Consider the following 27,866-nt stretch of genomic DNA (forward strand, 5'->3'; position numbering starts at 1 on the left):
ATGATTTTCTTAGCTCTAAATGCTTTCTGCACATTATCTCATTCTCACAACAATCCTGTCAAGTTAGTTTTTACCCCTTATTTTAAGTAACTTATCCAAGATCATAAAAACTGTAGGTGATGTAGTAAAGATTAAAATCTGTCTTCTGGCTCCAGTTTCCAGACTTGGCAGGAACTCCTAGTCCCCCCCTTTCTTTTTTTAAAGTCAAACTATTGGTGAACTAAGATAACCCTGACTTCTGAAGAATGGTAAAAGAATTTGCGTGTGGGTGTCCCAAGAAGTGGGCTGCCCTCTACCTCCTGGGACTTACACCATTAGCTCTATCATTAAGTCCTTTCTCTTTTGAACTGTGCTGTCTTCTTATTGGAGGATCTGAAACAAAGGAGGAAGGGAAGACAGTCACAATTCTAGGTGTCAGTGATCAAGAAAAGCTTATGCTTAAATATTCTGATCGTGATGTAAAGGGTCGCTGAAAGTCTGGCCTGAATCCTCAACACAAAGGTACCCAGTGACAAAATAAATGCTGCTATAATCCTCATGTGGATTTTTGGCTAGATAATTAAACCTAAATTTGGATGAACTTGAGACTTCAGCTTAGCTCTTCAGTAGGAGTGAATACTTAAATCCTTTCATACTTTAAAATGACCACATCTTTCTGTTTAAAGCAACCCTGTACTACCTTGGTCAATACAACCTGGCTTTTCGTAGCCTGATTGTCAGTATTTATACACCTTGGATTCAATCCAATAGAATTAATACTAAAAAATAGAAGAACCTCATTATATCCTTCTTTTCCACATAATTCTATACCACCTCATGGATTTTGAAGATAGATTTATACTGAGACCTCAGGGCACATCAGATTTCAGATAGTTAATCTAACACTATTGTTATAAGGCATTCTTTGAAGAGAGGCAAGTGACTGAGTTGGGACCAAAGTGTTTTCTAAAATCCCACATATTAATTAACCAAACTGAAATATAATACTAATAAATTATCTTTAAGACAGATATGTGCTATTTTATGAATGACATTGAAATGTCTAACTAAAACTCCTCTGACTGTAGGAAACAATTTTAAGCTTCAAAACATTATTTTGGTTAAATATTAGTTCAATCTAAAGCAACTGTGCTGCTAGATTTTGCTTATATAATATCAATTTGAGAATTTATTGTCAGAGAATATGAAATTTTGCTTTCAGACTATAGTCAAAGGGAAAACAATTGCAGTAATGAGATTTATGTGGTAACAACAGAGATTAGAATTTTTATTTTGACTTTTCATTGCACGTCATGGACTGAAGAGTCTGATGTTATACAGGCCTCTAGAATATAGTTGCTATTATGGGAAAATGTCAGCATGAGAAAGGAAAGTGGTGAGAGAACTATCTTCTGTAGAAATCAGATGTGGAGGAAGGACTATAATCACAGACCAGAATGGAGCCTAGAAATGATCTAACCCTTTGTGAGACAGATTCAGAGTGAGATGAGATGACTTGTGGTCATCTGGGGGCAAATATAGGTGTAGAACTCAGTTGCTTGTTTCTACCTTTTTAATTTCTATAAGTATACTAATAGTGTGGGCTTCCAAGGTGGTTCAGTGGTAAAGAATCTGCCTGCATTGCAGAAAATGCAGAAGACATGATTTCAGTCCCTGGATCGGAATTTTCTTGCCTCAAGAATCCCATGGACAAAAGAGTCTAACAGGCTACAGTCCATAGAGTCTCAAAGACTCAGGCACAACTGAAGCACACACACATACTTAAAGTGGTGCTGGGAATTAGCTGCAGATAAATAGGTGGGCATATTACTTGGTGCACACTCAAGGTTGTTAGATTCCATTATTATCATCATTAAGAATGTTTCTAATACTGACAAAGAAATAAAAATGGTTTATTCTTGGCAGGTTTCCAGCTCTTTCAACCACTAGAGTAGATCGAATCAATTACTTTTTGGCATTCACTTAATTAATGGTGCACTTGTGGCCCAAAGATATGAAAGCAAAACCAGAGAATAAACAGTTTATTAGATGGTCACTTGGCCCTTGATGGGAACCTACATTTAGAAATTTTATAAAAGACATCTGTTGAATATCATGAGAGAAAATGCATAGGATTTACAAGTCTAAAATTAAATATCTAAGTTTATGTAGAGTCCCATTACAGGGACTAAAATTTGCACAGAATCATAAATTAACTGACAGAAGAGTATATTAAAAATTAAACACACACACAAAATCAGTTCAGAGTTCTTTAGGTGAGATTAGAAGCATGAATTGTTCAACACACAGTAGATAAGCTAAATACCTGCTGAGCAAATTTAAGCAAGATGGAAACAATGGTTAAAAGTATATAATATTCAATGAAGTAGAAAAGATGACTTAAAGCATTTGGGAACTCACCGTTTTCGGTAGTTTTGGTGAAATTCACAAGGGTTCCTCTTGAGCATAAGGGATTCCAGTGGCGTGCACCGTAAACTGGACAGCCCAGTCAGAGTCTCAATATGATTGTCAGCCAAGGATAAATGCTGTATCTGAGGTATCTTTGGCAATTGCTTGAAAGATGTGAGATGATTTTTATTCATATTTAAAACTCTGCAACTGTATATAAAATATAAACATCTTGTCATTTGTCTCCTAAAGAGGATGGTAAACTACCAAATATTGCAAAGCACTAGCATGCCTCACCTAGACTATGACCCCTCAACGGTGTGGCAGTGACATTTTCTACAAATATGGTTGGGAACAAAAAAGAAATATGTGTATTAAAGTATCAAGAGAAAATAAACAGGGCAGATAAGACTGAAAGCTTGTCGAAGGCAAGAATACGTTTTCTTTTCCAATGTATATACTAGGTACCTGGCACTGTATTTGGTCCCTGGTGACTTCTCAATAAGTCCTGGATGAAAGAGTAAAGGGCTGCTTGAAATCTCAGCAATACGAAAGTTCACTCAAAGACACATGAAAGCTTCTGAAGAGTATTGCCCCTAAGTAGTGAGTTTATAATTGTTTTCCTTTCTTTCTACTTTTCTGTACTTAAATTCGATATTGAGAAAAGAGCATTTTAAAAATTTTTTAAGACTTTTTTTTATGCAAAAGAGAGCTAAAAGCTACCCTTGGAAACAGAAATATGTGTTAGGCATTGAGGTTGAATACATTTTCCTGACAGGATATAATGCTTCTTAATATTTTTGCCTTAAAACCATAATTGTATAAAACCATGCCATTAAAGAAAATAATTCCAAATCTATCACTGACACCTCGCCTTACAGAAAAATTCCTTTATGCATAAGCTGGGATTTAATACTCTGAGGGAAACACAGGGTATTTATTTATAAACCTCATAGCCCACAAAGACACTTGGTAAATAAGTATTGCTAATAGTAAACACGGTGCTAAACAGAGAGATGACAGTCACACAGCAGCATGACAAATACAAATTCACTTTGAACGGCCCCGCACATTTCACTATAATTTTTCACATCCATTATTTTCATTTCCCTTGTTTCCTTCCATTCTCCATAGGGATATTTTGCAGTCTTAACCATATCTTTGATAATTTCAGGTTTCCGCTCTTTCCTAGGTGTGTGCCATGTAAACAGTTGTATCTGACTCTTTGCCATTCCATGGACTGTAGCCTGTCAGGCTCCTTTGTCCATGGAATTTTCTAGGCAAGAATACTGGAGTAGATTGCCATTTCCTTTTCCGTGGGGTCTTCCCAACCCAGTAATCAAACCAGTGCCTATTGTATCTCCTTTATTGCAGATGGATTCTTTACCTGCGGAGCCATCAGAGAGCCCCACACATAATCATTAGATGCAATTTAGTCCTATTGCACTTTCTAATGGAAAACCTATCTCAAGCAGATTCTCTCTGCCTCTCTCTCTGTCTTCATCTGAAATCTGTTCTTTCCTTATCTGCTAGTCATTTTCTCTCATTTTCAGCTGCCACTCTCTCAGCTTCTCAGTTCAGTTCAGTTCAGTTCAGTTGCTCAGTCGTGTCCAGCTTCTTGCAACCCCATGGACTGCAGCACGCCACGCCTCCCTGTCCATCACCAGCTCCCGGAGTGTACTCAAACTCATGTCCACTGAGTCGATCATGCCATCTAACCATCTCATCCTCTGTCGTCCCCTTCTCCTTCTGCCTTCAATCTTTCCAAGCATCAGGGTCTTTTCTTCCCATGAGTCAGCAGTTCTTCATGTCAGGTGGCCAAAGTATTAGAGTTTCAGCTTCAGCATCAGTCCTTCCAATATATACTCAGGACTGATTTCCTTTAGGATGGACTGGTTGGATATCCTTGCTGTCCAAGGGACTCTCAAGAGTCTTCTCCAACACCACTGTTCAAAAGCATCATTCTTCAGTGCTCAGCTTTCTTTATAGTCCAACTCTCACATCCATACGTGACTACTGGGAAAACCATAGCTTTGACTAGACAGACTTCTGTTGGCAAAGTAATGTCTTTGCTTTTTAATATGCTGTCTAGGTTGGTCATAACTTTTCTTCCAAGGAATAAGCAGCTTTTAATTTCATGGTTGCAGTCACCATCTGCAGTGATTTTGGAGACAAAAAAATAAAGTCTCACTGTTTCCATTGTTTCCCTATCTATTTGTTATGAATTGATGGGACCAGATGCCCTGATCTTAATTTTCTGAATGTTGAGTTTTAAGCCAACTTTTTCATTCTCTTCCTTCACTTTCATCAAGTGATTCTTTAGCTCTTTTTTGCATTCTTCCATAAGTGTGGTGTCATCTGTGTATCTGAGGCTATTGATGTTTCTCCCAGGAAACCTGATTCCAGCTTGTGCTTCACCCGGCCCAGCGTTTCTCATGATGTACTTTGCATATAAGTTAAATAAGCAGGGTGACAATATACAGCCTTGACATACTCCTTTCCCAATTTGGAACCAGTCTGTTGTTCCATGTCCAGTTCTAGCCATTGCTTCCTGATCTGCATACAGACTTTTCAGGAGACAGGTCAGGTGGTCTGGTATTCCCATTTCTTGAAGAATTTTCAGTTTGTTGTGATCGACACAGTCAAAGGCTTTGGCATAATCAATGAACGAGAAGTAGATGATTTTCTGGAACTCTCTTGGTTTTTCGATAATCCAACAGATGTTAGCAATTTTATCTCTGGTTCCACTGCCTTTTCTAAATCCAGTTTGAATATCTGGAATTTCATGGTTCATATACTGTTGAAGCCTAAGTTGGAGAATTTTGAGCATTACTTTACTAGCATGTGAGATGAGTGCAACTGTGAGGTAGTCTGAACATTCTTTGGCATTGCCTTTCTTTGGGGTTGGTATGGAAACTGACCTTTTCCAATCCTGTGGCCACTGCTGAGTTTTCCAAATTTGCTGGCATATTGAGTGCAGCACTTTCACAGCATCATCTTTTAGGATTTGGAATAGCTTAACTGGAATTCCATCACCTCCACTCACTTTGTACATAGTAATGCCTCCTAAGGCCCATTTGACTTCACATTCCAGGATGTCTGTCTGGCTCTGGGTGAGGGATCACACCATCGTGATTATCTGGGTCATGAAGATCTTTTTGTATTAGTTCTTCTGTGTATTCTTGCCACCTCTTCTTAATATCTTCTTCTGTTAGGTCCATACCATTTCTGTCCTTTATCAAGCCCATTTTTGCATGAAATATTCCTTTGGTTACTCTAATTTTCTTGAAGAGATCTCTAGTTTTTCCCATTCTATTGTTTTTCTCCTTTTCTCCTTTGCCTTTTGCTTCTCTTCTTTTCACAGCTATTTGTAAGGCCTTCTCAGACAACTATTTTGCCTTTGTACATTTCTTTTTCTTGGGGATGGTCTTGATCCCTGCCTCCTGTACAATGTCATGAACCTCCATCCATAGTTCACTGGGCACTCTATCAGATCGAATCCCTGGAATGTGTCATTTCCACTATCACTGTAAGGGATTTGATTTCAGTCATACCTGAATGGTCTAGTGGTTTTCCCTACTTCGTTCAATTTAAGTCTGAATTTGGCAATAAGGAATTTATGGTCTGAGCCATAGTCAGCACCCAGTCTTGTTTTTGCTGGCAGTATAGAGTTTCTCCATCTTTGGCTTCAAAGATTATAATCAATCTGATTTCAGTATTGACGATCTGGTGATGTCCATGTGTAGAGTGTTCTCTTGTGTTGTTGGAAGAGGGTGTTTGATATGACCAGTGCATTCTCTTGGCAAAACTTTGCTAGCCTTTGCCCTGCTTCATTCTATACTCCAAGGCCAAATCAGCCTCTCATATTCACCATATCACAGATCCTCAATCAGATAATGTTAGGGGACATGACTGACAAACCAAGTTTGATTTTTCTCCTGGGGCAGAAGAGAAGGAGGCTATGAATATACATGCATCAATTTTCTACTCTCTTTATACATTGATTTGACAGATGTAGAGTCTGAATTGCAATTATATAATTTTATATTAACATTGTATTTCTGAAGAAAGAAAGGCCAAAAGAATACATCTTAAGAATACTAAAACTGGGTCAAGTCTTTTCTTTAATGATAAGAGTTTCCCTTTTTCTCTCTTCTTTTTTATATAAGATAGGAAAAATTTGGATGTTTACTGATTTGGATCAAGTCAAACTCACATACTCCAAATTAATGGTCTTCTAGTGTAGTATTTTAAATTATGTTATGTGACTATTACTATTTGTTCTTGTACATTTATTTAAATAAATATTACAAAAAATAACCAATACATCCTTATTTTATCCCTAGAAGAGAGGCTAGGGGGAAAAATTGAACAAATTAACATCAAGTAACTGATGCTGGGAAAGATTGAGGGCAAGAAGAGAGTGGGGTGACAGAGGATGAGATGGTTGGATGGCATCACAGTCTCAATGGACAGGGAGATAGTGAAAGACAGAAAAACCTGGCATGTTGTAATTTGTGTGGTCACAGAGTCGGACATGACTTAGTGACTGAACAACAACCACCAACTGAATAAATTAAAATGGCAGTGATATTAAGATTCCTCTGAAAATTTTTATTTTGTTATTTTAAAATTTGTCATTTGAAAAGAATATAAGTAAAATCAAATGTTATACAAGTCTGTCTAAAGTTGGAAGGGGCTTTGAAAATGACTGTAGCTCTTCAGGGACCATTGCATATTCTGCCACTTCCTCTGTCTGCTGGGCCGTATCGCTCCTGGTAACTGTGATGAGCTCTTTTCATTGCCCTGCCTCAGCCCTGGCTCAGAGAGGTAGCTTAATCCGCTCAAGGATTTACCGTTCCTTCTTGTGGCTGCTTGATATTTCCTAATTCTTTTCTGGGAACTTCTGTCTGCCCCTCTGATGGCTACCACAGCTTGCTCTAGCTACACACCTGCTTGGTGAGGCAAAGGACAGCTCTCCACAGAGTTCTCAAGTAATCCTGAGCAAGGAGGCAGATTAGCTTTACTATTATCTTTAGTGTCCTTGGGACATCAAAGAGTCCATATAAATTAAAAATTCTTTTATTTCTGTCACTGTTCTGATTGACAACTCCTACCCCTCTATTAGAATGTAAAGAATTTTATCTTAAATCAAGTGAGAGAGTAAACTGAAAATAAATAGAATGTTTTTGGTTAAAAAAAAATTTTTTTTAAGCAAGTGAACCTGAAGTCAAGACTCTTGTCAACTACCTATAGAGTCTTTCCCTGTAAATGGTCAATAAACATGACTAAAAATCACTATCTTACAATGATAATGTGTATATAATGTGATTGTATTTCCAGTTCACTACACAAGGAAGATAGCAAGCTTTTCTGCCAATATGTCCTATGATTATTAATTATTCCCCTAAGAACTGGTAATAACAATATTAATTTGAAAAGGAATAGATTTTTCTTGCTAAAGTGTGACAGTTTGATTTATAAATTTCCCTTTTTGCCTTGCTCAGACATCACTTAGCACTCTCACTTTCAAGGCCTCACCACATGAGGAGAGCCACAATAGGTAAAGACATTGATCACATGTACCCATATAATAAAGACTTGACTTTAACTTAGAAACTGGACATGCTAGGGAGAAGGTACCTTGGCAATCTTAAGGCACTTAAATCCACCAGTGAATTGTCCACTAACCAGAGGGTTTCAACTCGAATTAGTCTTCTAAGAATCCTGTTAAAATTTTCAACTTGATAAGGGTTCCCCAAATCCTGAAATGAAAGGTTCAAATTCTGAAGGGAAAAACAAATAAAAAGAAAAAGCAAGTGCTTTGTCAACTTTCAGAAATAGTTATTAATTTTAACTGTTATATATTTAAGTCAGCAGTTTTTACTGTTTTATTTTTTGGTCTTCTAAAATATTCACACATCCAAACACTCAGAATTATTGCAGAGATTTTCAAGATAGGAAAGGAGGGTAAAGATATTGACTGGATTGTTTAGAATTAAACACCAGGTGGGAGGCGGCAGGTAGAGATGGAAAGATCCTTCGATTTTGAAATTTTTCTGATATGAAAAGTAGAGGGAGTAAAGCACTGTTTGGGTTTATATGATTAGTTATCTTTGAAAGTGAAAGTCACTCAGTTGTGTCCGACTCTGTGACCCCATGGACTATACAGTCCATGGAATCTCCAGGCCAGAATACTGGAGTGGGTAGCCATTCCTTTCTCCAGGGGATCTTCCCAACCCAGGGATCGAACCCAGGTCTTTTAGCCTCCTTGGAAATTCTCAGAAATTTTATTTATAAAAATTTCAGAGTTAGATGCCATCATTCAAAAGATGGAAAATGTGATTTTATTTTAAAATAACCAGGGGTATATACATATACATAGTGTGACATATTTCTGAGATAGTGGATATTTTATTGTTACTTTTAACATCAGTCAACTTTGATGTCAAAGAGATTAAAACCACTCTCAGTGGTAGCATTGGTCTTATAAACTCTATTTCTAAAAGTCAAGTTTACTTTTTTTGTTTCCAAAATTTTGCCGTCACTAGAAATTATTGCATAAGATGACATTCCTTTTTTAAATTTGAAGCAAGACAATTTACCATTTTTAAAGAAATACAGATATCTCTATCTAAAAAAGGTCTTGATATATTCAGATATTAAACATTATGAAATTTGATACTTTAATTTCTATTTTCCCAAAGTATAAAAGGTCTTCATTCTAAACAAAACTAAAGAAATATTGAGATTATATCTATCATTTCCATGTTAAACATCACCTTCTCAAATAGGCTGCTTTCCCAACAAGTTTTTCTGTAATAGATTAGGGTTCATTTAGCCATTCTCTTGCAGTATAATTATCTAAAGGCCAATTAAACTTTCTATGAGAAATTTTTAGCAAGGTACCATTGGCCTTTGCAATATATCCATGGTTTAAATGACAGCTATAAAGAACAAATGCTTTTATACACTGGAATGAATACTTTTAAAAGAATCCTGAGAGTGGAGGTTAAATTTTAGGTGTGTTGTTTACATTTTTCAAATAAATAAGTAGGTGCACTATATAAATTTTAAAGAGTTAAATGTATCCATTATATGTGACTAATTAAAATTAATTTTAGAAAGAAAAGAAAACATTATACTGGGAAACAATATTCTACTTTCCTAGCTTCCCTTAATAAGTTGTGTGACCTTGGGCAAATTGTTTCTCTTTCTAAACTTTCCTTTCCTTTTTGAAAAGAAAGTGTTTGGACCAGACCCAATCTGAAGCTCATTCCCAACCCCTAATTCTAGAATTCTATGACATACAAGATTCATCTGTGAAACAGAAGAGGCACTGGGAGATCCCAATAAGTCTCATTTCTGGAAGATTTCCTAAAATCCTCACATGCAATTTGATCACTTTGAAAAACCTCGCAAATATTGGCATCTCACTCTGTTATAAAGAAGTTCATTTATTCTTTTATTGCTACCAATGCTTATTTTTCACAGTTAAGTCTTCAGTCCTCTGCTTAACCATGACTTGAACACTTGAGTGATGGCAACCCCACAGGCAGGTAATGGTTGAGAGCTAACTATGGGAACTGTTTCAATGCTAGTGGCTCAGCTAGCTGAGTCATTTTCAGCACCAAGAAACCACACCTCAAATCCTTCAATGCTGAAAGTTTGATTTGTCCCAGGATAGCTCTGTTCAGAGTCCAATGGCTGCCCAGATCATCAAAACTTTTAGCTTTTACCACATCATTCAAAGGAGTCCAGATTACATCATAAACTCATTGATAAGAATTATCATTCAACACTTAACTTTTTATTATAAAAAATCCAATTTCATTCTCTGTTCTTTTAAACTTTTTCCAAAGTTCAGCAATATCAATATAAAATGACTATTAGAAAATAAGTAGCATGTCTTGATGAAGATAAAGGGTGGGGAAAAGAGATGGAGCACCAGTCACAACTATTTTCACAGAAATTTCTAGAGATGTGCTTAAATGTGTTTTGTTGTTTATTCTGGCAATTGACTTTTTTAAAAATGCCATAATTTAGTCAACGAAGGAAATATGCTTTTTTTTTTTTTTTTTTAAGCTCTCACCGTGCAGTCTTCCCAGTTTTCCTGCAGCCACGTTTCCCATTTGCTTTTTTCAAGGACTCTTTTCTGTGAAGGCAAAGTACATTCCTCCTCTCTGAAGAGCAGCTCTTCGGCAGAGGGTCCTGAGCAGAAATCACAAGGTGAGATCTTGGAAGCAGGTTCCCGAAGACAGGACCAACACCCTCTCTGGATGCATGACTGGTTGTTTTAAACTTCCACTTGATACTAGGACCGAGGGAGACAGGATTGAACTCTTCTGCCCCAGTAGTGTGAGCATTAACAACAAGTGATGTATGTGACGAAATACACTTCTGCCTGCCTAATCAGGCTGGGGGAGAGATGGGGACAGAAGAGGAGCCAGGACTTGACCACTATGAACACTTTCTAATTGTTTAAAATTATTCTCCCTGAAATTTGCTGAATAACTCTCACGTCTTCCAAACAGAATACAGTGAAACCTCCAATGTGAAAACACTAAATCAGATGCCCAGGTATGACAATAATAGATTAATCAAGAAATGATTATTAAATATTCAAATCCCCCAGTTGCTGTGTTTCTCTTTCTGCTGCCAGAAGCCTTGAGGCCATCTCTGGTGAGCTTACTTCCTAGGCCTTCCCATCACCAGATGAGTTATACGAGAGAGAGGAAATAGGAAACAAATCAGCAATTTTATTTCTTGTTCATCTGTCTTACTTTTTTTCAATTTACAGTAAAGGGAATACAGTTATCAGAAAAAAATAGGGCTGTAGATTATTTCAATTTAAATTGTTCACAAGTCTGCTACCTATGGTCTAGGTTTCAGTAGAGGATCAAAAGTCAGCTTTAACTTAAATTCTCACATATAGATTTCTTTTCAAATGCAATTTAGCACATTACTATGACAAGTATTGTGAGGTTCAGAGATAATTTGATGACTTTCTAGAGTAATTAAAAGGGAGGAATGACCTCTATTAACTGTAGGGAAAAGTCAACATGTAGAGTTAACTTTTAATCTTACATCAATTACTTCTAGCTCAAGCAAGTGAGAAAAATCACCAGTATAGTAGCTTTAATCTTCATGTAATTTTCTCTTTAGGGATCATGAAGTCACTCTTGACTTTCTTTCTCTTTTGTCTCTTAATTCAATAAACCACCTAATCTTACCAGTTTTCCTCTTGAGAATCTGTCCCTTCCTTTTCAATGTCCAGACACTCACATCTTCCTACCTGAACTGTAGCTACTTTCTCTTAGATCTCCTGCTTTGTAATCTTCTCTTCTTCAGCATAAATGACACAAATTGCTATCCAGCTCTCCTAAAAACAATGTTTACCATGGGACTGATATTTTCAAAACCTTTCAGAAGTTTCTTATTGCTTACCAAATAAAGATGGAAAAGTCTAGTTCATCTGGCAATGTTTTCTACAATCTTATCCCAGTCCCCAGTTCCAAACTAATTTCCTACTATTTTCCAGCCTTATTGTCCTCTAAATCAGGTTTGCACATAACTTCCAGGGTTGGGGAAAGGGTATTTTGTTTCCAGTCTGGAGTTAAGTAGCAGGTACTTGTCTGACTCCAGATGATTAATTTTACTTTTCTGAGCTGTTCAGTTTTCCATATCTGCAAAAATATGGGGAAGTCTAGCATCAAAGGCCCATCAAGGGCTGAATTTGGTGAGAAATTATGTTTGAAGTTCACAATACTTCATAAAGATTTTATAAATTTCTAATTTATAAAATTATTTCTAATACTTTTAGACCAACATAGGTTTTCTTATTGTCATAGACCCTGACACTCTTATCATGCTGCCACAGGCAAACTTCACTCTTTCCTGATGCCAATCAAGCCCCTGAAAGCCACCCTAAACATTGTTGTTTAGTCACTGAGTCATGTCTAACTCTTTTGAGACCCCATGGACTGTAGCCCACTAAGCTCCTCTGTCCGTGGGATTTCCCAGGCAAGAATACTGAACTGGGCTGTCATTTCCTTCTCCAGGGGATCCTTTCCACCCAGGGATCAATCTCACATCTCCTGCATTGGCAGGCAGATTCTTTACTGCCGAGCCACCGGGTTTGCTTTTAATTTGCTTCCAACTCTAACATCTTGTATTTCTAAGAGTCAGACCTGGCATCATTTGTACCCACTTCTCCTCACTCCATTCTTTCTGGAATGCATGACTTCAAAGGTGAAAAGAACACAGAAACGATATTGAAGGTATCAAGAACAAACTTTGCTTTTTGTGGCAAGTCTGTCTGGACTCTGATGGGTGATAATGAGCCCATTTATGACGGATTTATAGAAGGCAATAAGAGCAAGAGACCAATACTTCATTATTTTGACAAAAGCATCAGTTCTTTCATCAGACACAGGTGGAAACCAAGAATCTCACCTGCGCTTTCAGGCGTTTCTCTCATAACAAGCTGTAATGTTGCCACTCAGGAAATTACATAGCCTGAAGGTGGTAGTGTCCCAACTACTTTACAAATTAAATATCCTTGTACTAGGAAATCACATTCTTCATTGATTAGGATGATTGGAATTAAAAGTTAAAGCACTGGAAAAACTGGACGAGTCAACTCACTGACTGGGGAGATCTCAGGCTTTATTGTCTTTATTTACACCCTCTCCCCCACACCAAATTTGGTAGTTTCTTTGTGCAATAGCTATACCAGAGTTATTAAACTCTGCTCTGTATTTTTTGTTTGATATCTATTGATCTTCTGCTCTTTCAATTATTTCTTTTTAAAGCAGCTTGCAAGGATTTCTTTGAAGTTAGAAGCCAAAGGTCACTTCCACTGTGAGGAGATGTATTAAATTGGATTCTTTTTATAAAAAAAAAAAAACTCAGACCTGCTTGGTAATTGAAGATATATCTCAGCAGCTGAGAACTGAAGTCTGGAATATCTGACAGCCCAGGGACGTTGGCTTTCACCTGCCATCTCTGAGCTTGTTCTTTGTCCCTTCATTGGATTTCTAACTCCTAACAGCAGTGACTGAATTAACTTGCTGGGGGATTTTCGACCAGGAAGAATCTATTCTTTAAAATAATTCTGCCAACAATATGCTCTTTGGCTTCATTTAATTGGGAGGAGTTAAGTCAGTCTGTATCTGGCAATCAAAACCCTGGGAAATTGCTGTTTATCACACACCAGCTAACCTTTCTTTTCTTGGGAACTCTTCCTGAATGTACAACTGGGGCAACTGAGATCAACTGCAGTAATTTTGATGGGTATTTCAGGATCTAATCTAGAAAGAGGGGTGTTCTTAGAATGCTTTTGAAATGCACTTGTTCTCCATCTCACACAAAAAAAAAACACTTAAAATTTAGGGCAATGAACAAGGGACATCTGTTTTCTTCATGGTTTGAGTTGATGGGATTTTTCACTGTTTCCTATCCCCTAGATCATGCTCTATTCCTTTTACGACCAGTCACTTGAGAGAGATTGGGTGTTGTTAATGGCCTAATGGAAGCAAAATGTGCCTTATCTCTGGAGAGTGACGATATTCTCTGCATGAATGACCAGTGGGATCTTCATGAGGGCCGATTTTGCTGACTGATGACCTCAGCACATGACTTGGCTGCCTAGATCAGAGAAGGAGGGAGACAGCTGGACTCTTTTTACACGTGCTCCTTTTCAGTTTACTCCTAGAGTTTTATTCTTCTGTCATCTTCTCCACTTGCTTCAGTTCTGCAGTTCTCTCTAAATCTCAACTCTCCACCTGTCACTCCAAATACAATTTATTTTGCCTCATGGTGGCTACCGCAATTATCAATGACCTCCACCCACATACACCTGCATAAAGGCCAATACTCTTACATTCCGTTCCCAGTGTTTCACTTCCTATTCAAATGTCTTCATTTCCTGCCTCTCTCCAAGCCCCCTCAATCAATTTTTCCCATAGTAGGGATCTCAGATCACCTACAACAGAATCACCTATAATAATTTTAATAAATGCAGATTCCAGGGCCCCACTGCATACTAACTACATCAGATGCTTCAGGCATAGGGCCCGGGAATCTGTGTTTTCTGCACACTTCCAGGTAGCTTGTGCACACACTGAAGTTTAAGAGCCTACTAAACCTTGCCTTCTTTAGCCCCTGATGTAACCCCTTCTCTTTCTTTTGTTGATGAACTCTATACCTGTGACATACATGGCCTCATGGCCTCTGATCTCCTTCCTTCCTAATTCCCCATACTTTATTTTTATTGTTAATTTTTTTTCATTAAAATTTCTTTATAGTAGGTCTTTATTGGTTATTTACTTTAAATATAGATGTGCATACATGTCACTAATTTCCCATAATTTGTTGCTCTTAGAAAAATATTCTAAGGTCTCCAAATGAAAGTATAATTTACCTCTAATAGTACTATCTAATAACATTTTATTATTATAAAATATATTAACATAATATATAATCTAAATTATTACATAAAATAATGTTTTATTATATAAGCCAGTGAATGCTTAGCTGCAAATAGATATGGTAGAGTTAAACTATAAGAACACATTTAACTCACAATTTTATAAAAAGATGTTATTTTAATCACCTTTGTCATTTGAGTTTGAGTGAAAGAAGAAAAGCATTAGTGAGTAAAGTAATGCAATTGAGAGGTGGAAATGGGCAGATGAATATACCTATAGCAACTTTTCTTATATCAATATTACAATTGTATGATAGACAATGTATCTGCAAGTCTACAAATACAGATGTAAATTAGCCAAGATACTTGATATTTTATAAAGACCAAATACTCACTGCAGCAGGAATTATGTCTAATATTATTTCATCCACTTATGAAGGATGCAAAAAGATAACAGTCTCTGTTCCATAACAGAACTCATAATCTATTGCAGCTACTTCTAGAAATCAAACATTATGTATATCAAGGACTTCAGGTTAAAAATCCTTCATACTGTCACACCAGCACACTTATAAAATCTGACAGTATGAAAGAGGAATAATAAAGCATTGGTTATTTTACCAAGTTTAAAATGTTTAGTGAAAATGCGTAATGAAACTACTGGTTTATTTAGATTCTCTTTTAATGCTTTTTAAATCAATGTAGGATTAACCAGCTTAAAGTCATCCACTGAAGTAATAGTGTTATTCACGATCATAAAATTCCAACAAAGATCATTGGTTAAATAAATTTAATAATATCCTTATGATGGAAAGATATGCAACTTCTAAACAATTTGTTGAGTAATGTTTATAACATGGAGCAAAGAAAGGCTCACAGTATCAGATGAAAAAACTCAAGAAATACAGATGTCCATATTATTTTGTAAGGAAATACATATATGCTTTTCAAAAAAAGACTAAATGGAAATAAAAGTCACAGTGACTACTTCTGGATAATTGAATTACAGGTTCTTCTGTTTTTGTTTTCTAATATTTAATATAGAACATTATTATGTATATGATCAGCTATAAGATTATGCTTTTAGGGCTTCTCTGGTGGTCAGTGGTTGAGTCTGCCTCGCAATGCAGGGGACACTGATTTGATCCCTGGTCTAGGAAGATCCCACATGCCACTGAGCAGTTGAGCCCACGCGCCACAACCGAGCCCGCATTCTAAAGGCTGAGAGCAGCAGCTACTGAGCCCACACGCCGAAGCTACTGAAGCCCTTGCACCCTAGAGCCCATGCAGAAGCCCAGTGAGAAGCACGTGCCCTGCAATGACGAGTAGCGCCCCCTCACGGCAAGTAGAGAAAGCACACACGCAGGAGCAAAGAGCCACCACAGCCCCAAAGTAAAATAAATAAAGGAATAAATCTTAAAAGAAAGAGAGTATGCTTTTAAAGGTGGTTTCACTATATTAACAACTATATGGTCTTGAAAAAGGAAATTTTTCTACCTCTAGGTCATACAGGTTTTTATCCCCAAGTAATGTCTTGTTATCTTCAAAAAACATCTACCAAGAGCATGTACAAAAAGATCACACACTTCTGTTCCTTTACCTTCTCTTACTCGCGGGCAACGCAGTTGACTTCCTTGGATGTCATTTTGTTCTACTTTGTGCCAAGTGAGGTACTTAAAAGAATCTGATGGAAGCTTTAAAGTAAGAGAGAAGAGAAATATCATCTGGCGATAAATAGTTCACTTACTTCATGTGTACAAGTAATGTGAACCCAACCAAACATTGAGCTAAATTGAACTCTAGGTAACTAATGACATGCTTATTGATGTTATATTAGCCCAATCTAAATTATTTATTTTTATTCAATTTTGCATCTTCCAATACCTGCAACTGATTTATGTTTGATGACAAATGATAGCACAAATAAATATATGCACCCATTCATGAATCCACTTTACACCACCTCTAATAATCTGTCCTCTGCTATTTATTGAATAGCTCATGAGGAATCTCATTCTACTTTAGAATAGTTGTAATTGCTAAAGGTTCTTCATTATATGGACCTGAAGTAATCCCTCTAAGTTAGTCCAGTTACAAAAGCTCTGCCTTTTGAGGCTACCCAGAAGAACCCCTTCACATGTGACTACTATTTTAAGTGTCTGGTAATAGTTGTCATCCTCTTTGTCATTTAGTTATTACTTATAAACCATGGTTTACCAATTATTGACTATTCAGGAAAAGCGTGGTTCTCCTTGGGAAGAGTTCCATTTTACTGACATTGTTCCTAAAATGTGTGGCCAATATTGAATGAGATATTTCAGCTCCTGGTCAACTTTCTTGTTCTGGACAATGTATTGCTGACCAGAATATGTGTCAAGATCACATCTGGGGCAATTTTATGCTGTTTATTGCTACTGAAGCTGTAGCCAATCAAAATTCGTAGTATCTTACATGACTTATGATAGTTTCAAGGTTAGCACAAACAAAAAGGCATATTACTCAGCACAGAAAATGTTAAATACATACGCCATAGATTCATTCTTCTGTTAGCCGTGTTATACCTATACAGACAAACCAAGGACATTTGATTTGAAGAAATGCCATTATAGTATTTGGAACAACTACATTCATCTCACAGAACAGTATTTTGTATAGTTTTTCTTTGCTTGAGGCTGTGTGACTAAGATAAAAAACATTTTCATCATTAAATAAGCTTATGAGGCACTGGATTAAACAAAGCTAACCATTTATCTTTACTACAGGACTGCTCTGAACCTTTAGTATCTTAAGATATATTTTGAGTCTATACTGCAAAGTATTTTCCTGGAGTTGTAAACCATAGAACCTTTCATTCTTAGCATAGCACATGGAACTAGCCCATCCTGTAAAGCAAGATTTGGGGCAAGCTGCCTCAAAATAAATTGGGAACAGGTGGGTTTTTAATAATCATTTAGCTTTGATCTCTTACCTTCATTACTTACTTACTGGATGACCTTAGTTGGTCCATAAACATTTAAATATATTCATTTAAAAATAACAAAATTCTCTAACTTGATTAACAGCAACACTTAAAAGTTAATTAATGCTTGAGAAATTCTTTGGGACAAATACTTTCCAGTAATTCACTTATTTTTCAGAACTATATTTTTAAAAACTAAGAAGCACAAACACATTTTAGATTATTGAAAAATGTAGTCTATCTTTGGCTGTTCGGTTTACATGTTTGTGGAAGCATCTTTCCCAATCTGTTATGTCCTTTTGGATTTTTTTTTTGCTTGTTACTGTCATAGAATAAAAAATTTTTTTAGGTTAAATTTCCTGTAGTTGCCACATCCAATAGCCTTTTTGTGCTATTTCATGAGACTCTAGCTGGGGAAAAATGAATCTAAGCTAAAGCTATATTGAAAATAAAGTTTCCATTTTTCAACTGATATACAATTTTGTGTAAAAAAACTGTTAGTTTTTTAAAGGAGTTATGTGGTTGATTTGAGGGTTTCTAACATCACAGGAAAATGAGCCATTGCATTTCTTTGTTTATATCTATGAAAGGCTGTCAACATATTGCAGTTGTGTGACCATGCTTTCTTCTTAAAGGACTGGTGAATATTCCTGTGTCTTACCCTGTTCTTTTTCCTTTTTGATTTTGATGAACCAAGTGATTAATCCACTGGTTCAATAAATATTTTTGAAACTAGAATGCTTCATTTCAACTCACTAATTTATTGAAAAATAAATATGGTGCGCCTGCTATGTGGCAGGGACTGTCTCAGACACTAAAGATACAAAGTTAAATAAAATATGGTATTTGTGCTTGAAAAACTAATTTTCTGTAATTTGAGAGGCAAACATAGAAATAACTCATTTTCATCCAAGGAACAAGTGGAAAATTTTTGAATGAAGGAAAGGAGGGACAAAACTTTGTGATTCCACTTAGATGGGTTAAAGAACAATCTTGGAAATGGTGAGTTTAGGAGGAAAATTTTTTATCTTGTGGACAAAGGATATTCCATAAAGAAAGGAGATAATTCTTAGACTACAGACAGAATTTGAACTCAGTGGGGAAAGGAAGGGACACAATTGTTATCTCTGGTCATTATCTTTTCTATTCATCTCTATCTCTTTTGTTTTCCTTCCTCCACCCCAGATTCTTTCCTTTCTGAGTTGGGACTGAGAGTAGCAACTTTCATTTTCTCCCCAGTTGCAAGGATCGGTTTAAGACACGTATGTGTGTGTGCTAAGTTGCTTTGGTCATGTCCAGCTCTTTGTGGCCTTATGGACTGTAGCCTGCCAGACTCCTCTGTCCGTGGGATTTCCTAAGCAAGAATACTGAAGTGGGTTGCCAAGCCCTCCTCCACGGGATCTTCCCTACCCAGGGATCGAACCCGCATCTCTTGTGCTCCTGCCTTGGCGAGCAGGTTCTTTACTACTAGCGCCCCCTTGGAAGACATGTATACACTTATTAAAAAGTGTAAAATGTTAAGTAAAATGCATGTTAAACTTACGGCTAAGTAGAGAACTAATTTAAAAATTCTTACCAGGGATGATATTCCAGAATCCGAATGAGAATATAGTGTTCTGTTCCTGGAGAGAGCCCACAGGGTGTGTGTCTCACTCAGATAGGAGCTGTGGGATGAATTAGATGGACAAGTCTCCTGATCGCTTGTGTTTTGACCTGAGGAGCTGAGTGAAAGAAAATGCTTAAGAGGTTCAAGAGGGAGGGGATATATGAATACTTATGCCTGATTCACATTTTTGCATGGAAGAAACCAATACAACATTGTAAAGCAATTATCCTCCAGTTAAACATTTTAAAAAATGCTTGAAGTTTTTAAATGTAAATATCTTTGTATAAAACAACAATAGCCACAAATTATAAGCACCAGCTTTTCCATTTATAGGAGAGATAAATGATACTCTAGGAATTCTGTCATAGTCCTAAACACATTTTTTATGGCTGACAGTCACTTAAGGAAAATTCTTCTCCAGGTAAGAGTGTCTACAGAGACTGCACATCTTAGGAAAGTAAATCTAAGGGTACACACAAATACATGCTCATAGGATATAAACAAGGAAATCAGCCCTAATTTTGGAATACCATTCCTAGTAGAACTACTCTTACAGATTTGGCTTGTGCCAGATAAGCTTTAAACTTCCTACTGGTTTTCCCATTGATCTAGGTCTTCTGTTTTCCCTGAAATTTCCCCCGAACCTATTATATTTCCTCAAATTGGTGGCAAACATATTAAAAATTCAGGTTATTTAATCAATTTTACTCACTTTGAAATACTGCTCAAATATTTAAAAACAGTCCTATTCTCTCTGTATTCCCATTGTTATGCCACTGAGATATAAAATGTCTTTTTGCTTTCCTGTATTTATTATTTACTATTATTCTTGCACTTTTCCCTTTCTCCTCAGGAGTGGTTATATTTCTCTTTCTGTAACTGGTACTGTATATTACTTTAGGTCAATTTAAAAATGATATCTGAGTATGCTTTTCCATGTTAAATAAAACTAGAAATTGTATCTATCTCTGGCCTCTTTTTATGCTTGATGGGTTATTTTTCAGGCTCCAAGAATCTTAAGAGACAGTTATTATGAAGCTCTGTAGCAATTTTGCTTACAAGAAACTGACACATCTCTTGTATACTGAAGTTGCCTTCATGAAGTATAATGTAGAAATGTCTTTCATTTTTCATGTATTAACTGATGCGTTAGAGTAGAAGAGCATAGCCATTACATCATATTCTAAAAATAGTGCTATTATGCCATTATGAAAATAAAACCACTGTGCCTTGTTATCAAGGAAAAAATTATCCCTCCATCTACCACTAAATAGCAAAAGATTTGGTCTTAATCATGTGAAAAAGTCAGAAAATATATATCTCTCCAATATTCCCCAATTGAGCAATTCTTTAATAACCCGGATATGGTTTTCTTGACATTACCAAAGAATACCTTGCTATGGCAACAAATTAACAAACATTAGAAAAACATTACCATGTGCAAAATTACTCCTGAAGCAGGTAAATCCTACTATCTCTAACCAGAGTTTTTTTTGCCAACAATCAGGGGGAATAAAATAAGGCAAAATGGAATAGTATTTCAGGGGATAAACAGAGAAAACATTTAACTGACTTTTGGTTCTCTTGTCTTTATGAAAATATGCTAGCTGTTTTCTGCCTAAATGAAATCAGGAAGATAAGGATAATGACATGACTGACTCTTCTGTGATTCTGAACTTTAGTCGTGATTACACGACTGAGGGCCTGACAAAACATGGTCCACTGGAGAAGGGAATGGCAAATCACTTCAGTATTATTGCCTTAAGAACTCTATAAACAGTATGAAAAATCCGGCTTAAAACTCAACATTCAAAAAACTAAGATCACGGCATCCAATTGTATCACTTCATGGCAAATAGATGGGGAAAACGTGGAAACTGTGTCAGATTTCATTTTCTTGGGCTTCAAAATCAATGCTTACACTGACTGCAGTCACACAATTAAAAGATGCTTGGCCTTTGGAAGAATAGCTATGGCAAACCTAGACAGTGTATTAAAAAGCAGAGACATTACTTTGCTGACAAAGGTCTGTCTAGTCAAAGCTTTGGTTTTTCCAGTAGTCATGTAAGGATGTGAGACCATGTTGGGCCATAAAAAGGCTGAGCACCGAAGAACTGATGCTTCCAAACTGTGGTGTTGGAGAAGACTCTTGAGAGTCCCTTGGACTGCAAGGAGATCCAACCAGTCCATCCTAAAGGAAATCAACCCTGAATATTCATTGGAAGGACTGACGCTGAAGCTGATGATCCAATACTTTGCTCACCTGATGCAAAGAGCTGACTCATTGGAAAAGACCCTGATGCTGGGAAAGATTGAAGGCAGGAGGAGAAGGGGACAACAGAGGATGAGATGGTTGGATGGCACCACTAACTCAATGAACATGAGTTTGAGCAAACTCAGGGAGATAGTGAAGGGCAGGGAAGCCCATGGGGTCGTGCTGCAGTCCATGGGGTCGCCAAAAGCCAGACACGACTTCACAACTGAACAACAACGCAGTGGTGAGAAGCAGACCCAATAGGAAAATCTGGAAGTGACTCTCTCTCTCTTGTTTTTAAACCTAAAGTGTGAGAAACAGTCTTATTTTGTTTAAAGGAGAGCACAGGGAACCATAAGTTCAACAGAGCCAAAATGTCTGATAAGAAAGATCCAGCTGATTGGGTTTTCACTGTACTTTGGTTGTATAGTGCTCCAAGACCAAGTACAACAGCTTCAAGGGAAAATCACATTTACAAGTAACTGAAAATTATCTCATCATCTTAGTTTACATTAGATTATTGGAGAGTTTAAACTAGAAGAACGATTTGTGCCATTATCTTGACTTCTACTAGACATTTATGAATAACAGAAAGTAATTAAAACTTTGGTAACAGAAATAAACAGGCAAATAACATCCACACTCTTTCTCTTTCACCGGCTTTTTTCCTGCCAGAAGGGAATGAAATAAATTTGGTCTAGAGTTTCAGCTAAGGGCAGATTATCTGAGAAGATTCTAACCAATAGATAACTAGTCTGACTCTCTTTCAGTGTGATTACTTTCTGTGAGTCCCAAAGGCTGAATTCTTTCTCTCATATGCATATATTCCTCCTGGACACCACATCAGAGGTCAGTGGTGAAGAGCAGGGTGCTGACATTGTGAAGCAAAACCTTTGGGGAATTCCAAAGCTCTTCTTTGTTCCATTACTTCTATCATAAGTTCCATATAGAAGTTTACTTTGGTCTGGTTTCGGGGGAAAAATATTAGCAAAGAAAGATAATTTGTGATCCTTTAGTTTAAAAAAGAAAAGGTAGAGCATCTTCCAGGTTATCTAACTAATCCAAACTTCTACCCCATCTGCCTTCATGCACATGCCACTGATGTTCAGAGTGCAAAACCATGAGTCCTGGGAATCTAAAGCTCTTACTACTGTGACCTTGGGTCACTTAACACGCCTGGTGGATCCTTACCTTTCATATTTAGAAGATGATGTGAACTCTGCCTGAGTAAAAAGCTTTTCTGGTTTGGTTTTGTGTTTCTTTGGCAATAATATTAACAGGATGACAACTATTACTAATATAATAATTTTATAATTGACGTTTATTAATCATATGCTATGTGCTAGGCATTACACTAAGAACTTTACAGAGATTAACTCATTTAATCATTGTTGTTGTTCAGCCACCAAGTTGTGTCCAACTCTGCAACTCATGGACTGCAGCACATCAGGCCTCCCTATCCTTTGCTATCTCCTGGAGTTTGCTCAAATTCATGTCCATTGAGTCAGTGATGCCATCCAACCATCTCATCCTGTGCCACCCCCTTCTCCTTTTGCTTTTAATCTTTCCCAGCAGTAAGGTCTTTCCCAATGAGTCGGCTCTTCATATCAGGTGGCCAAAGTATTTAATCATTAAAATCACCAAAATGCGTAACATTGTAATTTTGATTTTAGAGTTGAGGATGCAGAGAGTCAAAGAGGTGGCATAACTTGTCCAGGTCAAACAAGTAAATGATCAAGTGTTTTTAATTACTACAATTCAAATAAGATTCAGACAAGTTACTGTGATTCTTTAAATAACTGTAAATCTGTATCATTTATTCAGATGCAGTTATTAAGGAAAATCATTAATATTGATTTTCCTTATTCTGATTGCTTCACTTAACTACAGATAAATAATTCACTAGTTAATAGAACATGTAAATCTGAGCAGTGACTCTTTACTGAAAATAAAAGGTAAGCCTTTAGTAGTAGAACCTATGAGAACATCATTCCAGGTGATATCAAGCTGTTTTAAAAACCTTCTCATGTCTCCCCTCCCCAAGAAAAATAAAACCAGGCTTGTAGTTAGTTAGTATTTTGGTTTACTCATTTTTAATCTTTCTGCTTGCGTTGAACAAACAATTATCATAAATTGCAACTCTAAACCTTATGAAAGAGAAATTAATTTTATTAATGCTGTAATATAAAGTTGCCATGACTGAAACAGTACAGCATTTATCAGAAGTGATTTATGATGTCTTTAAAATAGGTGGTATTATCTGAATTGGCCATCTGTTCCTGGTTTCAAAAAGTGTAGAATGGCCAACAAGAGGGAATCTGGTGAGCTGAGACTGCAGGATGAAAACCAACAATAATATAAGTTATCAATTCATGAGCCCCTTTCATTGGAAGATTGCATTGTTGTTTACAATCAGGAATTTATAAGCCTCATAAATTGTCGGCTGCAAAGGGATGCTCTCTGTTTAATTAAAATGTCAAGTTGGTGATTACGTAGCTTTGCAGGAAAAGGAAAAGAGGAAGTGGCAGACGGCCTAGTTTCTAAGGTGAAGCAAAGGAGGCCGTATTGAACACACACCATCCAGAAGGCCAGGGGGCTCCTTCAGACAGTCAGTGTGGTCAAGATGGCATTGCTTACAACTCCATTTCTAAATGTTCCATTTATATTAGTGCTGCATCATGAGAGCTTTGTATTTAGAAGAAAAAGCTCAATTGCATTTTTCAGTTAGCAAAGGACACTCCCCAAGTCCTCAGATGCTTTCTTTCCCCGCCCCAGATTATTGAGCGAGGTTCTCAGATCTAGTGGGATCTTGCTAAACCCATGCACTTAGGTTATCAGCTAGAGGAAACTTACCATGAACTCTAGAGCATTAAATTTGCTGGAAGAAGATATCAATCCAATCTCTCATTACTCTGACCATTCTTCTAATCTTTTAAAATCCCAAAATCTTGTCCTCTCTATGCCTATGTATAAGTTTATTCATTTGTAAAACAGGTGATGATTGTGCTATCTACATGTTAGGGATGGTGATGAGATATTGTAAAACACTGAGAAAGGAGGTTTCATGAAATCAAGAAGTCTTTTGCAATTATAACATGTTAGTGTCTGAAATAGCAAATTTGGTATACCATGTTATTGCATTCAAATTTCTGATGGCTCTAAATTAAGTTCCTAGATTTAAATTCATAAATTAAATAGTCATATAACAATGAATGTTCTAAAATACTCCTGTGTTTTACAAATATCCCTATAATTTTAGTACCTAAGACCCAGAATTTTAACAGATATATCTGAAATTATTTAGATTGTTGATTCTAAAAACACAGAGGAACAAATTATAATTTTGAAAAATATACAACTAAAATTGTCATTTCTCTATTTCTATCTTAATGGTCAGATTTTAATTTTATGTAACCTTGTATTCTAATGAATTTTTCCTGTTCCTATTGCTCTAGCTCCATATGCATTCCCATAAACACAAATAGGCTCTTATCAAGGTACAACAAAAGTAAAAGGACAAACATATCACAATTCTATAGAGGAAAAGCTTGTTAACTTCTGTACCTCTTAATGGGTTCATTGATATTTTTAGAAACACAGAGTTATATTAATATCCTAGGAACGATGAAGATAAACTGAGATACCTCTATGTTTTCTTTATAAAATTATATTTAGAAGTTTTTAGAATGTTATTGTAACCACATATATAGCTGCTATTTAGAAGGTTTCCAGTACTTGAGGAATGTTTTACTACGACCTATATTGTCACAGTTTTGAAAATTCAACCACATAAAACACTGAAAGGGAGAAGAAGAATATAGACACAAAAGGACAATGTGTGATTAGGTAGTTTTGTTAACAGAGACAAAACTAGAAAATTTCAAATGAAATTAACAGTATGTTAGGAAGGTACTATGGACTAAGACTTATTTCATGATGTGCAGAAATGTGATTGAACAAATACTGGCACTAAGAAAACTTTTTTTTTTCCTTTTTCTCCTTCTTTCCCTCCCTCCCACTCTTTCCCCACTCCTTCAGAATTTGAAGACTAAAGTTTAAATTGCAGCGTGGGCATCACTTTTTACCCTGTCTCTGAAATAATTTTATAAAATGTACTAGCTTAAAAATAATCATATTGATCATAAGTATCATCTTTTTACAGAATTCATGAGTAAACTTCCTCTTGATACAGTGTATTAAGTGTATTAGCAAGTAGGACAAATAAATTTGTAACAGGTCACAAAATTTCTACACATTTAAAAACTATTGATTCACCTGCCCATTTCTAATTATTTCACAGTTTTTGACATTAAAATAAACATAACATCTACATACTGCTGAGATGAGATGTTCAGAGTTTGCTAACTAAAAGAAAACTTCTGTAATATAACTGCTTCAGCCTTTAAATCCCTACTTAAGCGTGATTCCTATCTTAACTATAGGCAGTAAATTTAGGGAGCTATAAATAAATTTCACACAGTCATGAAAGCACAATGTATTTCATCCTGAAAACTGAAGGTGCAAATCTCACTTTTTTAAGGATGCGAGCCAATTTAAACACATATAAGGACAAAACATTCAAGTCCTTAAGAGACCTAATCATATATTGTCTAATTATCAGCATGCTTTGAGAAACATTTATGAAACAGCTATAAAATTTAGGAATGAGAAAATAAGTATTGGGTTTTGGCCTCTAATTTAATCTGATTTATGACTTTTTATTGATCTAGTAAAAGTCCTGTTTTCTGGCAGTTATTTCATTTAAATGTAACTCATAGATAAAACTAACATTAACTATAATTAGTGGGTATTAACTAATAGATATTTCCTTCTGGCTGTCCTATCTGATCTACCTCCTGAAGTTCACACACGCTCTCTTAAAGTGCCGTGTGTAGCTATAAATGTACCAGTACTAGACAGTAAGTCCAGCTCTCTGTTACAGCAATGATTACCTGAATTGCATTTGTAGCCAGTTGCCTGCATATAGGAGAGGCAGTGGCTCATTTCTCTAAGCAACAGTCATCAGTAACCCAGATTTCATTATTTTACATTTTTAAATGAAATTTAATCCAGGAACACACAAACCTCTGGTTGTCTGTTTTCTCTTAAGGAATGAATAAGACTACTTATAACATTTCATTTGCTTACCTTTCAGACATGTCTTGTTGGTCCATAAAGTTCCTCTGGCCTTCCTAAGCCTATTTTTCTGAAGACATTTTTCATCCCATTCCCAGAAGAGCTGTCCAGCAAGAATCAGCAGCCTCCTTTTGGGGTCTTCCATGGATTCACCGTGACCAAGGAAACAAGCTGTTACCTAGCAACCTGGCCCTTGAGGAGGTATTGTTACCAATCTGTTAGTGCTCATCAAAGGAATTCTTGTGCTCCTGGAGCAGCTAATGGTGAATGTTGTTTCCAGGGAGTTTTCTAAACTGTGGTATAACTGAACCTTGACTACAGAAACATAAATTATAGCAGAGGGAGCAAATGGCCCTGGCATCCCTGAAAAGTGTGCTGTCTTCAGCTCTATTCTTTCTTGAATTGTCGGCATCTGGCTTGGGTTTAGTTGAAGTGGTACTCATGCAATGTATCCCTCAGTATTTGGTTTCGTACTCCTCTTCTGTAGTTTCAGAACAAGCAGAAGGAGCAAAAGGGAAGATATCTAATTCCAGTCTGAAACTTGCTCAGATAAAACACCTTGGAATTGAAGGTAGGGAATTCTGCCTTGTTCAGCACAAGAAAAGAGAAAGTATTTCAAAGCAAATATTTGCAACCTGTCACAGAAAAAGAAGATAATATCATATTGTATTCTCATTTACTGATTCAAGAAGTCTGCTTAGAGTGCCTGCTATGTATATAGATAGCACTGTGAATTTTTAACTTCAGGAGCTGATAATACAAAAGTTCTCTCAGCCTGCTACTTGCATGCCTTCTTTCCTCCAAATAGAAAATGTTAGCTGTGCTTATGAGGACTGAGAATTTGTTGTTTGCCAGAAGCATAGTAAACACTTTCATAGTCTCTACTGATTCAGAGAACAAGACATTTGGGAAACCATTTTATTCGAAACCTCATTTTGAAACAAGATATTTGGCGTGTCCTGGAAAAGAGCATTATGTTTCCATTTCATTTCTTTTTCCATGCAGTGGCAATCCATCCATAGGGTAAAAATTTTCAGTAACCTTAGAGATGTGCTTCATATCAAAAGAGTGTAAACGCATCTCTACATTACGT

The 27,866-nt window shown here is 36.5% G+C and overlaps 1 protein-coding gene across 1 annotated transcript; it reads right to left on the bottom strand.

Annotated features, from left to right (window-relative positions):
- Positions 1-326: 326 nt before the first annotated feature.
- On the bottom strand, positions 327-26,811 carry LOC138441773 (uncharacterized). Its single transcript, XM_069596435.1, has 7 exons — positions 26,786-26,811; positions 19,354-19,498; positions 16,419-16,512; positions 10,481-10,599; positions 8,032-8,174; positions 2,401-2,598; positions 327-372 (listed from the first exon to the last, which is right to left on the bottom strand). The coding sequence occupies exons 1-7, from the start codon at positions 26,809-26,811 to the stop codon at positions 327-329; spliced, it is 771 nt and encodes a 256-aa protein (XP_069452536.1).
- Positions 26,812-27,866: the final 1,055 nt, after the last annotated feature.

Source organism: Ovis canadensis, chromosome 1 (genome assembly GCF_042477335.2).
Source record: "Ovis canadensis isolate MfBH-ARS-UI-01 breed Bighorn chromosome 1, ARS-UI_OviCan_v2, whole genome shotgun sequence".
NCBI lineage: Eukaryota > Metazoa > Chordata > Mammalia > Artiodactyla > Bovidae > Ovis > Ovis canadensis.

Bases quoted from the DNA above. Each gene is read 5' to 3' on its own strand.
- LOC138441773 (XM_069596435.1), bottom strand. From the start codon at position 26,811: ATGGACCAACAAGACATGTCTGAAAG. The intron at 16,513-19,353 runs GTAAGAATTTTT...CTTACTTTAAAG, and splicing joins ATTCTGGAATATCATCCCTG to CTTCCATCAGATTCTTTTAA. The intron at 8,175-10,480 runs GTGAGAGCTTAA...TTTTCCCTTCAG, and splicing joins AAAACTGGGAAGACTGCACG to AATTTGAACCTTTCATTTCA.